Source organism: Phyllosticta citriasiana (assembly GCF_038021145.1).
Source record: "Phyllosticta citriasiana strain CBS 120426 chromosome Unknown IWZ02scaffold_3, whole genome shotgun sequence".
NCBI classification, from domain to species: Eukaryota; Fungi; Ascomycota; class Dothideomycetes; order Botryosphaeriales; family Phyllostictaceae; genus Phyllosticta; species Phyllosticta citriasiana.
Window position 1 is genome coordinate 1587203 of NW_027117280.1, and position 15026 is coordinate 1602228.

A 15026-nucleotide genomic window follows, 5' to 3' on the forward strand; every position below is an offset into this window, starting at 1 on the left:
TCGTGGACAGATGGATGACAGATAGGTATGTAGTGATTGACAAGGAAGCGACGACGTTGAGGAGACGGTGGGGTCCAATGGCTTTAGAAACAGACATTGCTTGAGGCTGCTCTGAATGAAACTTGAGACTGAGACAGGAATTTACGAGCGATGGTTTCAATCGCCTCACCAGCTGCGATTCGTCCCCTCTGTACTCAACATTGCTTGTCCGTTCATGGTGGCCCATTGGTCTTGTTTCTGTTCCTTCTACTGTATAGTATGAGCGATGAGAAGTCGTTGGATGTGATTCTTCTCTCCAAATCTCTTCTTTGAAACCGCACAGGCAAGCTTATCCTGTCTTGATTCCAAGATGCATCGACGTCCTCATACGGAGGATGATAATGTAAACTTACCTAATCCACGAGGTCTTCATTGTCGACTCAGCTCCGACTCGCATTCAAGAATCTGGTAATTCTTTTGTAGAACACAGTATGTTGTGCAGGGATCCCAGAGAGTAGACGTCAGAGAGACGGACAACCTAAAAGAACTGGCAGCGTGTACACCTTTGATCAAGGTGAGATGTCAAGTTCTGGAAATCCGGGCTAAAGCAATTGACAAGTCAATGTTCAGTGAGTATGGAACCGATGGCCAGCCAAGAACCAAGACGAAGATGAGCCAGAGGATAAGAAGACTGATTGATGCCCGCACGTCGGTCAGTCGGTTCAGCCGCAGACAGGCAGTAGCGATGTCGGCGCCAAGAAGGCAGCCGCGTTGCCAGGATCGACATGAGCCTCAGCGGAGGAGGGCAGAAGACGCAAACAAAAGAGTCCGGGTTCCGCGGTATCCGTGCCTATTTGAGGAAGCCAGAGCCATTGCGCGTATCCTGTGGTCCAGATCCATTTCTTCGTTGCGTTGAGAACACGGCCATGATGCCATGTCGTCAGAAGCATACATGTTGCGGTAGGTAGGCCAGGGTTTTCACTAGTCGCCTTGGTTACCCAGCGTGGTCGATGAATTGCTTGCTTGCTTGCTTGCTTGCTTGCTCTCAGCCAGCGGCTCCTTGCATTTCAGGGCGCCGATTGCGCAAGGTACGGCACAAAACAGACAGAATGGAGGTGGATATGGACATGTGAGACGGAGCCTGGGGGAGGGTGGGGGTCACGGGTGCGGTAGACGCAGAGCAGGAGGGAGGCAGAGGCAGAAGCAGCGGCCGTCTGGCAGCGCAGCAGAGGAAACAGGCGTCGCATTGAAGTGCAACATGAAGTGATGCTTCCTTCCCCGCATTCCGACAGGCCACAGCGTCACCCCAGCAGTGTCGGATCCCGTCTGGGGCAGCACCTGGACGGCAGCCAATGGCAGAGGCAGACGCGCAGGAGCTAGGGCCATGATTGGCGGGTGGTGTGATCCGGGGCCCTTCCTTTGTAGCTTCCCCAAATGCCCTTTTGGCGTGACGTGACCATCACGGACAACGAACGAGGCCAAGTGAGCTGAGCACAAGGTCACCTGCTCGTCTCCTCATCTTCCACTTCCCCCCCCCCCCTCCCCCGTTGTTGCACCAGCCCAGCAAGCAAAGCAGCGAGTCCGGACCCGCCCTGCCCCGCCCCGGCCCTATATTGCACCTTGTTCGCAACCTCCCTCTCTTGCTTCTCCCTCTTTACCTGTCCACCATCCCTCCTCCAGGTATTCTGTCGAACCAAACCAACCATCTTGCTTCGCTTTGCTTGCTTGTCCCTTTAAGACAACAATCCATCCAACTCCAACATCCACCATGTCAGCCGACACAGCACCCTTGACCAAGATCGATTCCGCCGTCGAGAGCGGCTCGCCCCCCGACCACCACAAGAGCCCCGCCCACCGGAGAAAGAGCAGCACCTCGCCCGACGTCCACAACATTACCGATCTGGGTGAGTTGTTCGTGCCGTTGCCTTCAAGCCTCGACTCGGCTGACCCTGACCAGAGAAGGAGGGAGTCGACCTGCAAATAGCACCGGAGACGCAGAAGCTGAACTGGTAAGCTCCCCGCCCCCCCCCCCCCCCCCCCCCCCCCCCCCCGGCTTCTCCTTCCTTGTCCACTGCTTCCGACTGGCCCAAGCCTGACTGACGTCACTCTAGGAAAATCAACACCTCGCCAGGCACGTTAGAAGAATGGAAGGACACGCTCAAGAAGCCCCTTGTGACACCAATGGTCAAGAAGATTGACCTGCACTTCCCGCTCGGTCTCAACGTCACCGCACGGAATCTGAAGGGCGTGACAATCAAGGATGCGCTGGACGCAATCCACAAGCAGTTCAAGAAGAAGGTATGTCGATTTTTCCTGCCGTTTCCATGCTCTTTCTCAATCCACGCTGACACTGCCTGAACCAGGCCGACGACGAGCTCGAGGCACCATACCTTGCTGGCTTCGAGTGGGACCGTGAGGAGTGCTACACACGATTCATCGTGCACCAGAAGAAGGAGGGCGCACCGGCACCAACATCCAAGAAGGCCAAAAAGAAGGCCAAGGAAGAAGGAACTGCCTAGACAGCCACGTCTCTAAGCCGCCGCCTCCCTACACACCGACTGCCGCGTGCTCGGAATAGTCGGCTGCGTGTGCGGTTGGGTCCCTTATGCAACGTCCGCTAGCTGCCGAAGCGGACTGGCTAGCATGCTTTGCCGCTTGCCTGCTAGCTCCAGCTTTTCCACTTTCTGAATGAGTCGTGTACGAGTTGCTTTTCACACACTTACCTCGCTTCTTAAACCAAGTACGCTCTTTTGTTTGAAGCAAGCACAAATGGAGAATATCCCATGTCCCTGGTCTCTGTGCTAGACCAGCAGACAGAACACACTCTGCTTGTTGTGCTCATCCGTATCTCTGACATGCCTGCTGTCTTTGTGCCTCAAGTCTTGACAAGACTGCGCCCATGTAGACGGACTTGACCTCTGATGTCGTGGCGTGATGTCTTGTCGGTCGTCTAGGTACGTTCGTCTTGAGGTTAGCGCCATGCAGCCACCAGCCTCGAAAGAGTGGATCCCCACCCACACCCAAACCCCATCCACGCCGTTGTCACCTCCGCATCGCCGATGAGACCCTTTTCGGCTCCTGCCTCGCGTCATGCCGACAGACGTCGAGCGTAACCCCCAAGTCCAAGGGGCAACCAAGACGGTTGCGGATACACAAAACCAGCTCGAGATTGAGCCTTTTTTCTTTCTTTTCTTTTCTTTTCACTAGGCTTCATGTTATAATGCTAATGGTCAGCCAAACATGTCATGGTGTAAGCAAAACGGCGTTGAGAGCGAGGAAGAAATGCTCGCGTGCATGGCGCCGATGGCGTGGCCGATCGGATGCATGGCGAGAGCCTTTCCGGTGAATGTGCTTTTGGGCTGGTTGGAGCACGGCATGAAGTGCATGTCGAAGTGCTGGACGTTGAAGCGCGAGTGTCTTCCGTGGCAAGTGCTGCTTGTGGGCAGGATGACGGCAGCCAGTCTGCGACTCTTCTTGTTCTTCGACGGGCCAAGTAGGCGGAGGCAGGAAGGGAATAAGCGGCAGGGCACAGGATCTGGCTTGTGGGTAGGTGCGTGTTGACGCCTGGTGTTGCGGAGTGCTTGTCGAGGCGTTTGAGGGTGGAGTCATGGGCGGCGACACCGGTCAAATCTGCAAAACTTGGACGAGTTAGCCAGCAGCTCAGAACTCCTCGAGCTGAAGACGGAGATGAAGGTTGATGGCAATGCTGGTGTCAGAAGGAAGGCAACGGAAATATCCACATGGTTTTGCGCTCTCGGTGGTATAAAGTTTTTACATCCGAAATGTTTCGTCATACGGATTGCTGTGATGGTGATGCGAAAGAGATGGAACGTACCTTTTTGTCTGGGAAGCCAAACTGCTTCGCTGTGATCCTCTTAGTCTCCATCTCTCACTGCAGATGCAGTCTAGTCAGTTCGTCTCTTTGCGCTGCCCACTGCTGCAAGTCGTCACATCAAGTCGTCTCGCTGTCAGCTCGTTTCCACGTCAAGTCATGATTTTTAGGTGGCTTGATTTTGGGTATACTTTTCCCCGCCGCCATGGCCAAAGTCCTTGGACGTTTTTGTGCACCCAAAAGGAAAAATTTCGGCATTTCAAGGAAGTCCGATTAGGCGTCGTAGACCTATCCTTCCCTCGTGATACCGTGATGCCGTTTTCCGCTTGAAGAACGCGCCATACCCCATGAGAAACACCGCATTTCCCTTCGCCGAGCTTACTCCTCAACGATGTTGGTCCTCTCGGAGACGTACAGACCGTCCAAGAACTGTTGTGCCCTGTGTCAGCCAACTCTTCCTCGCGTGTCCAATTTTCGGCGGCTCGGCAAACCTTTCGGATATCCTTGTTCCTCACGCGGCAGATCTGCTGGATGTCTGCGGCGCTCTGGGAAACCTTCTCGAGGTCGTTTCCGGTGAGCTGGAGCTCGTCCTTGACGTTCTTCGAGGCTTCGACGTCGACACCGGGAGCCATGACGACCCGGCGAACGAGCTTCTCGCCCAAGAAGTTGCTGCATGCAGGTCAGCCCGTAGTCCTTGCCGTTCCTGTCTCTTTCCCCCCTCTGTGCATCACATACCGGATCTCAACCTCGAACTGGTCGGTCTCCTTGTTCTTCTCAATGTTGACGTTGATGGGAAAGTGAGCGTATACGTAACGCATCTTGTACTTGAATCCCTTGGTGACGCCGGTGATCATGTTCTGGATGATCGAGCAGACGGTGCGGAGGGTAGCGATGTTCTTGCGGACGCCATGGTGGAGCTCGATATTGATGACGTCCTTCTTGGGGGTAGCGAAGGAAACCGCCAGGTGACTGAGGTCCTTGACGAGCTTGCCTGCAGTTGACCGTCAATTGCTGCACCTCTCAAAAGCAAATTTCGGGGCGTGGGCGTCCGTACCGCGGGGACCCTCAACGGTGACAATCCTCGTCTTGATGTGCACCTTGACTGCAGAGCGCGACACGCGTTAGCCGGGCATTCTCCTCTGGTCGCTTCGAAAAATGGCGTACTCACCACCCTCGGGGATGGTCAGCGACTCCTGGGAGCGAATGTACTTCATCTTGAAGTCGGTTGTCGGCGGTTCCTTTTGGGGTGGTCGTCGTCTGTCGCTGCGCGCCCGTCACAATCGCGACAGAATTTGGTCGTGGTGGGTGGGCAAGCGAGGGCCGCACTCCGGAAAAACAGGTTTTGCCGACGGGGCCTGATGCGGGAAGGCGGCATCCACTTTCGGACCGAGGGGACCTATCAGATATGCTCTAAGGTGTCCATCACCATCACCATCTGAATCCGACTTTCTTATGGCAATCGTCGCACCCTTTCAAAAATCTGGCTGCTGACACATTGCTCGCTTTAGGGTATCACGGAATTCATCAGAATCCTCGGAGACGTTCTCCCAACGTCGAATCAACCTAGGCTGCGCGTGGCTCACGGTTGAACAGCTCTGACATTTGGTTCATGTGCTACTTTCTTCCACATATGCAGCCGCCTCCTCATACGGCAGTCAAGTTCCCGTAACGCTCATACGGGTCTTTGCCGTACTTGTCATGCTCATCCGCCTTCGATTCCAGCACCGAAAAACGACCAGCACTCGTTTTCAGCACACCCTTCCGAGCGTCAACGATGGGCGAAAGGTACGCTTTGGTGCCCGCCTTGAGATCGCCCGAGTCCTTCTCCAAAGTGATTGGTACGGTTGTGGCAGCTGCGAAAGATATCAGCGCGAGGCTCTCTGTCAAGGGTCTCTGAAAACAACTGACCAAGACCGCGCGGATGCGAATTGATATAGATGCCCTCCCAGTGCCCGGCCGGCGAGTGGAATGCTTCGTGCCAGATGCTGATATGGCCAAACTTGGCTAGGTCCTTGTTCCACCAGTTCCAACCCTCGCGATGTAGCGGGTCATGAGCGAACTTGTGCAGTCCTTCCATGTTCTCGAAGAACATGACGCTCATGGTTTCTGTGCTTGTCGAGCAGTCGCCTTGGACCGCGTAATTTGTGCAGCCCAAGAGACCGTACTCTTCGGATCGAGCTGTCCAAGTCAGGGCTTTTGTTCTACCCAGGGCAGGGCGGTTTCAAGGCTCACCTTCTACATCTTCGCACATTTTGTCAAAATAATCTCCCAACGTGTTGAAGCCGGGAGCAAGCAACCCCAGGGGGCTTGAGAGAGTCAGCTGCCATCACGACTTCGACATGTGGAAAACTCACTGGTTCGACCTTGCGCCAATCATAAAGACAACGACGTCTTTATTTGCGGGCTTTCCAGAATACTTTCCTTGACTATCGGGATAGTGGACAGCGTACTTGTTCATGAGGATATTTTCCATCGCATCGGGATCTGGCTTCACCCCTTTCACCATTAATGCGGTGTCTACTGTGCGGTAGAAAATGAGCACGAATGCCGGAACCAAGGCAACCCGGCCAGCCACCAAAAAGAGCAAGCTTTGTAGACAGGCCCCGATAGCGAGCCATGAGGATATTGTGAGCTGGTCTCTGATTTTCTGGGATGATAGTCAGAAAAAGTGCGCAGGACTTGTGGACAGGGACGAGGCTGAAGATAACCAGCCACGGATTTGTGCTCTTGTCCACACGGCAGGCTTACAGAGACAAGACCAATGGGGAGTCCCCATGCCTTTCGTCTTATCGACAGCAGCTGCTGAGACACAGGCCGAGTCGGCCTTGGCTTCATCAACGGTGCGTGCTCCATGTTTTGTTGTTTTCGACGTGGGAGATGCTTCTCGTAATCAATCCTTTTTAAGCTATTGCGGATACGTGAACGCGAGGTGCTAGGTGTCGAAGGAGTGAAAGGAAATCAGACAAGCAATACGGGTCGAAAAGTAAAGGGCGTCTTGGTCGTGATATAAGGCCGAGTGACCGCGGGCCAAGAAGTACCCAGTACATATATCTCCTAGATGCAGCCAACGCCAAAAGCTTGTGCAAGGCCACGCCCTCCACCTCAAGCTCTAAAGTGCCACAACACATGCCCCGATTCATAGTTGTCCGAGCTCCCAGCCAACCTGGACTCACAAGCGCTAAACCACTCCCTGCTGCTCTAAATCCTTTATAGTGATATAAATGCTCCTATAAGGAATGTTGAATGCTTTCTACTCACGCCTCTCTGCCAACACGAATTCATGCTGCTCCGCTTCCAACTCTGGTGGCCAAGCCTCGTTCATGAATGAAGGATGCGAACAAAGACATAGCTCACCGCTAGCTTGCCATCAAATCAAGAGCGCGCTAAAAGTTAGCACTCGCAGCACCTACCTTTTTGAACTTTACCCCTGCAGCAGTGGGATTAGCTTTGCGCCAACACCTATTGGGCCGCAAATAAAAAAGCCCCCTCCTTTTCTCGTACGCAAGGTCGGGTCGTCTGGATCAAGTACACTCCATCTTGCAGCTTTTCTCCAGCGTAAGCAACGTTTTGCTCTCGCGCATTTCTCGCTAAAAATGTCTCCCATGTTCTTTGAATCGGAGTTGAGTGAGGGGAAGAAAAGGTTCGTACGCCATTGCGGGCAATTTCTTCCCCAAACAAAGAAGCCGTCTGTGGCTTGCCCAAGTGACGGGTGCGGTGTAGAGCGCTCCTAAGTAGAACGAAGCGTTGGCTTGAATCGTCGGAGGATGAGCAGCCTGGAAAGACCGACCAAAGCGCCACTACCCTTACCATCTCTTGCCTTATACATGCATTCCTTGGCCAGTCTAGTCGTGTTCACAAGTAATCGTGTTCGTACTCTGTACGGACGGATCTCAAGAGTGCCGAGCCGAGGTCAAAACGACCTTGACGAAAGGCATTAGAGTCCAGTCAAGAACACGAAAGCTTATGATTTGAGCCTACGCATGCAACACGCGCTCCCTGAACGCTGATTCGACAACTTACCGCTCGCCGTTCACGCGCTGGTCAATTCCGACCCGCACCTGTCCTTACTAATCATCTTCGCTCGCTTTTCCGCTCACATCTCCGACTTGGGTTTTCTGTTTGCTCACAGTTAGGACCACTGGGTGGCACATCGGGCATCGACCCCCAAGTGGCCGTGTTCCATCCATCATCTATCTGATATGGCGGAGTTTGGTCTGGTGATTGGTCTTTTGCGGCACGGTTATTTGTATCCGTGATGCTCGTGGCAGCTGGCCAGCGGGAGCGGGAGCTCGGGCGGAGTGGAGGGACATGCCTAAAACGCTCCGCAAACAGTATGCCTCCTCTCTGGCTGGATGCCTTGGACCCTGAGGATGGAATTGGTGCAGGGAAGAGGATCTTAGGACGTTGTCAAAGCGGTGTACGGATCAGCCCACATTCGCTTCCGTTCGTAGGAAACTACTCCGTGTGACAGACGTCAAACTGAAGAAGGTCATTTATTTCTATCATGATGAGAGTCTACTATGCTAGGAGAGGGGTGGTACAAACAAGAGATGATCGAGTCTACCAGCAAAGGCTTGCGCGTCTTACATACACCACGCTTCAAAATTGACATGCCACTTGCACATCCATCTCCACAAACTTCTCCACCACCGGCTGCAATTCAACCTTTTTTTCCCTGGGTCCTCGCGACTCCACGGCCTTCTGAAGTCGCGCTTTCAGCGTGTCGATCCCATCTCGATCGAATCTCGACAAGGTACTCTCCCAAGTCAGTTTGGCCGCCTTCTCCGCGCGCGGCCACATTGTCTTCTCGTAGTCATGCACGGCGGTTTCCAAATCGCCTCCCTTGGCTCCGATGATTGCGTGCGCCAGATCCAGTGCGTCGTGCATGGCCATGTTGACACCAATGCCAGCAAAAGGCGTCATCAGGTGTGCAGAGTCGCCGATCAGAGTAAACCCCTGCTTGTGTGGCCACCGCATTCCCACAGGCAACATGTACAACTGACGCGGGACGACAGGTCCGTCGAATTTCGTGATGAGCCTCTTCAGCTCGGGAGCCCACTCGTCGAATTCGCGAAGCAAGAACTCGACGGCCGAGTCGCGGTCGCCGTTGTCGACGCCATTGTCGGCCAGGAAGGTCTCGGGGACCCGCATGTAGGCCAGCGTGCGCACGACGCCCTTGTCCTGTCGCTGCGTGAGCAGGCAACGGCCCGTCTCGTTGCCAAAGACAAAGTGCGAGCCGTTGCCAACCATGGTGGCCATGTCCGGATCGAGCGTGTCAATGTTTTCGGTCCACAGCTCCAGCGCCGAGATGCCGCTGTAGAACGGCCGCACGGTGCTGAGCAGGCGTTGGATCTTGGACCATGCGCCGTCGGCGCCGACAACGAGGTCGAAGCCGCTGGCCATGCTCCCGTTGGTGAAGTACAGCGTGCCGTCTTCGTCCACGGTCTTGAGGCGGTGGCCCCATCGGACGTAGTCGCCAGGGATAGAGTCCAGCAGCATGTCACGCAGGTACTGGCGGTCGATTTCGGGTCTGCCTGTGTCCATGCCTTTTTGTTCGGCATGGATGTTGCCAAAGCGATCCTTGAGTACTCGATCTTCACCATCGTAACGCGCAAACTTTTGAAACTCGTCCCAAAGTTGCGCCTCCTTCACGGCAACTTGGCCTGAATCTTCGTGGAGGTCAAGAGTGCCCCCCGTGATCGTCCGGCTGTCGGGTTTGGGGTCGCTTTCGAAGATGGTGCTTGGGATACCGGAGCAGTGGAGTAGGCGTGCGAGAGTCAACCCGCCGGGTCCAGCACCAATGACGGCAATTTTGGGTGTTGATGACATTTCTTTTAGAGGTCAATTGAGATCGGAAAATATTGAAGCTTTGTTGAAGACGGAAGCTGATTGAGGTTGTTGGCAGGATTGTTGAGTGTAGAAATTCTGGAGAGACGGGCCGGTCTCACACGCCTTTCATGTCATTATATATTCCAGCGCTGTTGACTCCCATTGCGATTCCCAGCTCTTAGTGTCGCCGTCTCTACCGGATTATTTCGCGTGCGCTGGAGCTACTTCTTCGGGCGTAGCGACCTGAAGATGGCGCGTCGCGGCTCGTTCTCCATGGAGCCTCCGCGGAGCGCGGTTATTGCCGCCTAACAATGGGGCATTATGACCACCTCCCTCGGCAGGTTTTTGAAAGAGTCAGAGCGAAGGAACAACCGCGCAGTACATACTCCGTGTCTGACGCGGCGTCGACCAGCCGAATGGCCGACATGCCGACTTTGGTGTTGACTTGTCGTGCAGTATTCCAAGCGGACCTCAAGGCTCCATCTCCGCACAAATAGTCCATCCCATCAGGCTCTGGGCTTACATTTTTTTTTTTCTTTTATCCTCTTTCTTTCATTTCTTTTTTCCTTTCCGCCCCCCTTACGTTTACAGCACCCCTTCTTTCTGGAAGGGTAAGCGACAATGACCTGGAGTTGAAGACGAAGGTTTTGACCGTTCACAGTGCACTGTAGGCACGAAAGCAGCGAGAAGAGGAGTGGATGGGGGATGTGGAGAGCGAAGAAAATCAACGCAGGCTGAAAGAGGGCGCATCCACTCTTGCTTCGTCGCAGCGACAGACCCCCAGGCCAAAAGTCGTCGCCGCTGTTGACCCCTGCAAACGGACCGGTCAGGCCCGTCTCTCAACCCTTACAGGCAGAGGACCGTCTCGCCCGTCATCGCTATGATATCACAGCTGGGCCAACCTCAAAGTCTAGACGCTGGTCGATCAGGTCGACCAAAATAATGATTTTCGAGCACGTTATCCAGCCACGCTCCATGCCCCAGAAAAGACGATTGGCTTGCATGCCCTTCGAGACGGCGGTGTCCACCAGCACTCGTCAGCAGTAGCGATACTTGGCTGGCCAATGACATCTACGTCTGGAAATCATCCCAAAAAGATCATCGAATACATAGTTCTCCAGGCCTGACTGGGAAGGTTACATGGAGCATTCAACCTATTTACGGACGACAAAAGCTCTGTAAGCCACAAGTTGAAGCTACAAGGCGCAACTTTCAACAGCTCCGTGCCACTGACATGGTCGTAGGACCGAAAACACAGTGAACAGGGACGATGCGGCTGCATTAAGGCACACCACCACCTGCACGCCTGCCCGGCACCCACCCACGCCCGGTCGCGTACACCCCCGTAAGAGCCGCATCCGCAGACACACAGCCACCTCCTAAAGCTGCGACGAATGGAACGATTCTAGAAAATGGGATCCCTTGTCTTGGTGACCCATCCCATCCAGGATAGAGTCACAGGTGCCTCATTTCAGCAAGGTTTGTTCGCCGAGGTGGATGTGATGCAGCTGCTGAGGGCTGGAATCATCTGCTCTTGATGTAGGCTGTTTGTTGCTACCAAACGCTAGTTTCCCCACCAAAACTCCAATCGATGCCTTCATTTCCTTCTGCCAACCCAGGTCGAATTACATTCATTCTGTCCCAAGCAGCGAAATCCTTGCCAAAGTCAAAAAACGTCAAACCTTTTGGTAGCCAATATTCCAACATACCTGCCCTATGCGCACTTGTGGTAGAAGATATCGAAAAATAAAAATGAAAAATTAAAAAGATTGCGAAAGATCAGTCCTCCCAGACGCTCTTTTTTGCGGCTTCTTCCTTTTGATTTGCGAGTACCGCTTGATCCCGCTCGCGCTCCCTCCTCTTCCTCTCCTTCTCCCTTGCAGCGCGGTCGAATTCGCGCTCCTCTTCGGTTCTCCTGGGGGCTCTGATACCCAGTCCCCCCGCAATCATCCTTGCAGCCACGGCAGTGGTTTTCTCTGGTCGTCTCGCTGGGACATCCCTGCCAGATTCCCTCTCCGCCGCAGCCGCTCCCATTTGCGCATCAATGCCCTTGTAGGGCGTGTCATATGCCGGCGTTGACGCCAGTGGGGAAGCTGGAGTGGGCGGCGGGGCCAGCGGACCCTCGGTTGCTTGTCTCTGCAAAGTGTCGTGCGGAGTGGTTGTTTCGACGTCCTCAGCAATCTCGGTGTCGGAGCCAGAGGACTCGGAAAGATCGTCCTCCCACGAGTCGGCGACGATGTTCTTGTTGATCTTGGAACCCGAAGACTTCTTTGCGGGCTTCGGGTCGAGGATTGTGGGATCGGTGGAGAGTTTGAGGTTTGACAGAGAAGATGCGAGCTCTGCGGCCCAAGCATTAGCGTTGCTCTCTGGGGCGTGGACTGGCGAGAGAAAAGTACCTGACGAAGAAATGGCGGAAGAAGACATGATGGGCATTTAGAACAAATTGGTGGTACAGCGCTGGAATTGGCGGCGGAAGAGACGGGTATTAAACAGTAGAAGAAACGAACAGTTCGAAGTTGAACGAGAAAGCTCGGCTCAATGACGAAATGTCCCAACGTAACTTGCTGACTGGAGGCAGAAACGACAGTGCTGTTGAGTAGCGAAGCTAGAGAATAGTGGTTTACGGCTGACGCGTTTATAAGGTGGATGGTAGCAGGTCGGAAGGGCAGGCCAGGTTGCTATTGTTAGGCGGCGCGACTGTTCGAGGGCGGAGGGAGAGGACTGCACTGTGCAGCAGCTTGCGCAGCCACGCCATTCTGGGTACGCCGATCATGGGTGGAGGGTTGCGGAGAGGGGTCCCCGGTCTTGCTTGCCCGAGGTCCGCTACCGCAACACTACACCACCACAACCCTTATCTCCAGCTTCGTATTCCCGCCCACCTGCCAAAGCTCGCTGCTTATAATCTCTCTGCATTCTCGTCGCATTTTGTCTGTTTGCTTGTTCGTGTTCTTCAATTGCAACGCACACTAGTCTAGTCTCTTCGAGCCATCCGATGTTGCCCTGCGCCCGTGCCTCGCCCATGTCGTCATTAATTCTCCGATCCAGAAGGATTCCTGTCAGCACTTTCTCACGGTCCAAGATCCCCTCTAGCGCTGCAAGCTTTTCTTCGTCGCCAGCTAGAGCGTCATATGAGAAGACAATCGAGCACCTGAAGATCGGGAGACATACGCGTGTCATCTTCCAAGGTTTCACCGGAAGACAGGCCACGGCCAATGCAAGAGAATCACTTGAATGGGGCACGCGAATCGTGGGAGGTGTCACCCCAGGACGCAACGGTGAGCACCTAGGACTGCCAGTTCTCCCGAGTGTGCGAGCTGCCAAGGACCACCTGAAGCCTGATGCAACGGGCATCTACGTAGCTGCCCACCAAGCAGCCGCTGCAATCGAGGAGGCCATCGAAGCAGAGATTCCTCTGATTGTTGCGGTTGCAGAGCACATTCCCCTGCATGACATCTTGAGAGTACGTGTCACGCGTGCCGACGGCCACTCACTGTCAACTGACCCCCGACTCAGATCCATTCCATGCTCAACACCCAAGGCAAATCTCGACTCGTGGGTGCGAATGCTCCTGGAATCATTTCAGCGATTGGCCACTGTAGAATTGGCTTCCAGCCTCTGCCCACTTTTGCTCCTGGTCATGTAGGCATCGTAGCCAAGTCGGGGACCTTGAGCTATGAGACAGTGGCCTCGGTAACCAGGGCAGGACTAGGCCAAAGTCTCTGTATAGGCATGGGCGGTGATGTCATTGCAGGAACCAACTTTGTCGACGCTCTCAAGGTCTTTGAGCACGATTCTGACACGGAAGGAATCATTCTCGTCGGAGAGATTGGGGGACGATCTGAAGAAGAAGCGGCTGAGTGGATCAAGGAGTACAGAAGACGCTCTGCCAACCCCAAGTAAAACCACCCCTGAAAAAATGTCGGATTTCACTGACGTTGAACCAGGCCGATTGCCGCGCTGGTGGGAGGTATTCATGCACCTCCGGGGCGGGTCATGGGACATGCTGGAGCATGGGTTGGTCCTGGCGAGAATTCCGCAGAGGTCAAGTACAAAACACTTCAAGATGCCGGCGCGGTAATGGTAGATCATCCATCCCAATTCGGACAGACGATGAGGACTCTCCTTGCAGAACGTGAGCGGAAGGTAAAGGAGATTGCAGATCGAGGTGGAAATAGTTTCAACCCGAGGGCTCCATCTGATCACCTCTCGAAGCAAAAATCTGCAACCGCGTCTGCAGCTGGTGGTGGACCACACTGCCGTGGCTATCATACGTCAGCCCAACGACCTCGAATAATTTCGGCTTCTCGAACCCAAAATACACCTCTCCAAAAAAGGGGCCTACACCTCAACTCGATCCAAGCAGCTGACCTTCTCTCACAACATGGCATCACGGTCAGCTCAGAACCGCCCTCAACCAATGAGCCTTCACGACTCATCAGTCTTACCATTGACCGGTCTGCGCGCTCTCCATCGTTCTACGTCTCGCCCTCGACGCATCCCAAAGACATGCACGCCCGAGCCAGACACATCCCCTTTGCCTACCACACTGGACCCACGGACGAGACAATCGACACTGCTCTGCAGCACACACAGCTATCCTCGGCGTCCGCAAACACCGTGAGTGCCGTCGTTCAGCTGCTTCGGTCCCTATGGTCTCTTTACACCACTCACGAAGCCATCACGCTCTCGACCCACGTCTCCCTAACCGCGCCGGCCTCGCAAGACACGCCGTCCCCGCCCCTCCACATCACGAACCCCTCCCTTACCTTCGATGACGCCGCATTCCGCTCCTGCAAGCGCCACGAATCTTTGCATGCGCTGCGCGACACATCGGCCAGTGCCATCGACGCCGCCGAACTAGCCGCCGAGCACCACGGCATCGTCTACATCAAGCTACCGGGCGGCGACCCAGCCCAGCAACAGCAAGACAACAACCGACACAGCATCGGAACGCTTGTCAACGGCGCCGGGCTCGCCATGAACACAGTCGACGCGCTGTCGCTCCCCAGCGCCGCGGGGCCCGCCGTGGCCGCCAACTTCCTCGACACGGGCGGCAAGGCGACGGCCGAGACGGTGGCGCGCTCGTTCGAGCTGCTGCTCGCCGACGCGCGCGTGTCCGTCATCTTCGTCAACATCTTTGGCGGATTGACGCTGTGCGACATGATTGCTCAGGGCGTGCTGCTGGCGTTTGAGCAGTTGGGTCTGGAGGAGAAGGGCGTCCCTGTCGTTGTGAGGCTGAGGGGTACACGCGAGAAGGAGGGCCAGGGTGTTATAGCGAAGAGTGGCAAGCGTGTTTGGGCGTTTGATGATTTTCGCGAGGCGGCTGAGAAGTGTAAGCAGTTGGCGAGGGAGCGCGATGCTGGTCGGGTGGTGGGTTGAGCCAGGG

At 54.9% G+C, this 15026-nt stretch overlaps 6 protein-coding genes across 6 annotated transcripts; 2 read left to right on the plus strand and 4 right to left on the minus strand.

Annotated features, from left to right (window-relative positions):
• Positions 1-1747: 1747 nt before the first annotated feature.
• On the plus strand, positions 1748-2498 carry IWZ02DRAFT_372758 (uncharacterized protein; the record flags this gene model as incomplete). Its single annotated transcript, XM_066764659.1, has 4 exons — positions 1748-1883; positions 1937-1988; positions 2091-2277; positions 2343-2498. 4 exons carry the CDS (start codon positions 1748-1750, stop codon positions 2496-2498), a joined length of 531 nt encoding a protein of 176 aa, XP_066625400.1.
• A 1454-nt stretch (positions 2499-3952) lies between these two features.
• On the minus strand, positions 3953-5214 carry IWZ02DRAFT_444823 (60S ribosomal protein uL6). Its single transcript, XM_066767128.1, has 5 exons — positions 4980-5214; positions 4866-4913; positions 4547-4802; positions 4303-4480; positions 3953-4240 (listed from the first exon to the last, which is right to left on the minus strand). Exons 1-5 carry the CDS (start codon positions 5023-5025, stop codon positions 4190-4192), a joined length of 579 nt encoding a protein of 192 aa, XP_066625401.1. The 5' UTR covers positions 5026-5214; the 3' UTR covers positions 3953-4189.
• A 24-nt stretch (positions 5215-5238) lies between these two features.
• Positions 5239-6664, minus strand: IWZ02DRAFT_514718 (uncharacterized protein; the record flags this gene model as incomplete). Its single annotated transcript, XM_066770618.1, has 5 exons — positions 5239-5664; positions 5720-5989; positions 6044-6117; positions 6166-6458; positions 6560-6664. 5 exons carry the CDS (start codon positions 6662-6664, stop codon positions 5456-5458), a joined length of 951 nt encoding a protein of 316 aa, XP_066625402.1. The 3' UTR covers positions 5239-5455.
• A 1279-nt stretch (positions 6665-7943) lies between these two features.
• IWZ02DRAFT_187011 (putative salicylate hydroxylase) lies at positions 7944-9989 on the minus strand. The gene is made up of 2 exons (XM_066762356.1): positions 8357-9989; positions 7944-8290 (listed from the first exon to the last, which is right to left on the minus strand). Exon 1 carries the CDS (start codon positions 9638-9640, stop codon positions 8411-8413), a length of 1230 nt encoding a protein of 409 aa, XP_066625403.1. The 5' UTR covers positions 9641-9989; the 3' UTR covers positions 7944-8290; positions 8357-8410.
• Positions 9990-11419: 1430 nt separating this feature from the next.
• IWZ02DRAFT_488353 (uncharacterized protein) lies at positions 11420-12064 on the minus strand (the record flags this gene model as incomplete). The annotated part of the gene is made up of 2 exons (XM_066769459.1): positions 11420-11979; positions 12037-12064. The coding sequence occupies 2 exons, from the start codon at positions 12062-12064 to the stop codon at positions 11420-11422; spliced, it is 588 nt and encodes a 195-aa protein (XP_066625404.1).
• A 595-nt stretch (positions 12065-12659) lies between these two features.
• On the plus strand, positions 12660-15019 carry IWZ02DRAFT_372705 (succinyl-CoA synthetase-like protein; the record flags this gene model as incomplete). The annotated part of the gene is made up of 4 exons (XM_066764652.1): positions 12660-13100; positions 13154-13536; positions 13585-13805; positions 14001-15019. 4 exons carry the CDS (start codon positions 12660-12662, stop codon positions 15017-15019), a joined length of 2064 nt encoding a protein of 687 aa, XP_066625405.1.
• Positions 15020-15026: the final 7 nt, after the last annotated feature.

Excerpts from the sequence above, each read along its gene's own strand:
- IWZ02DRAFT_444823 (XM_066767128.1), bottom strand. The coding sequence starts at position 5,025 with ATGAAGTACATTCGCTCCCAGGAGTCGCTGACCATCCCCGAGGGTG. Across the intron at positions 4,914-4,979 it reads GCTGACCATCCCCGAGGGTG|TCAAGGTGCACATCAAGACG; the intron begins GTGAGTACGCCA and ends CGCGCTCTGCAG. Across the intron at positions 4,241-4,302 it reads GGAACAAGGATATCCGAAAG|TTCTTGGACGGTCTGTACGT; the intron begins GTTTGCCGAGCC and ends AGGGCACAACAG.
- IWZ02DRAFT_187011 (XM_066762356.1), bottom strand. The coding sequence starts at position 9,640 with ATGTCATCAACACCCAAAATTGCCGTCATTGGTGCTGGACCCGGCGGG.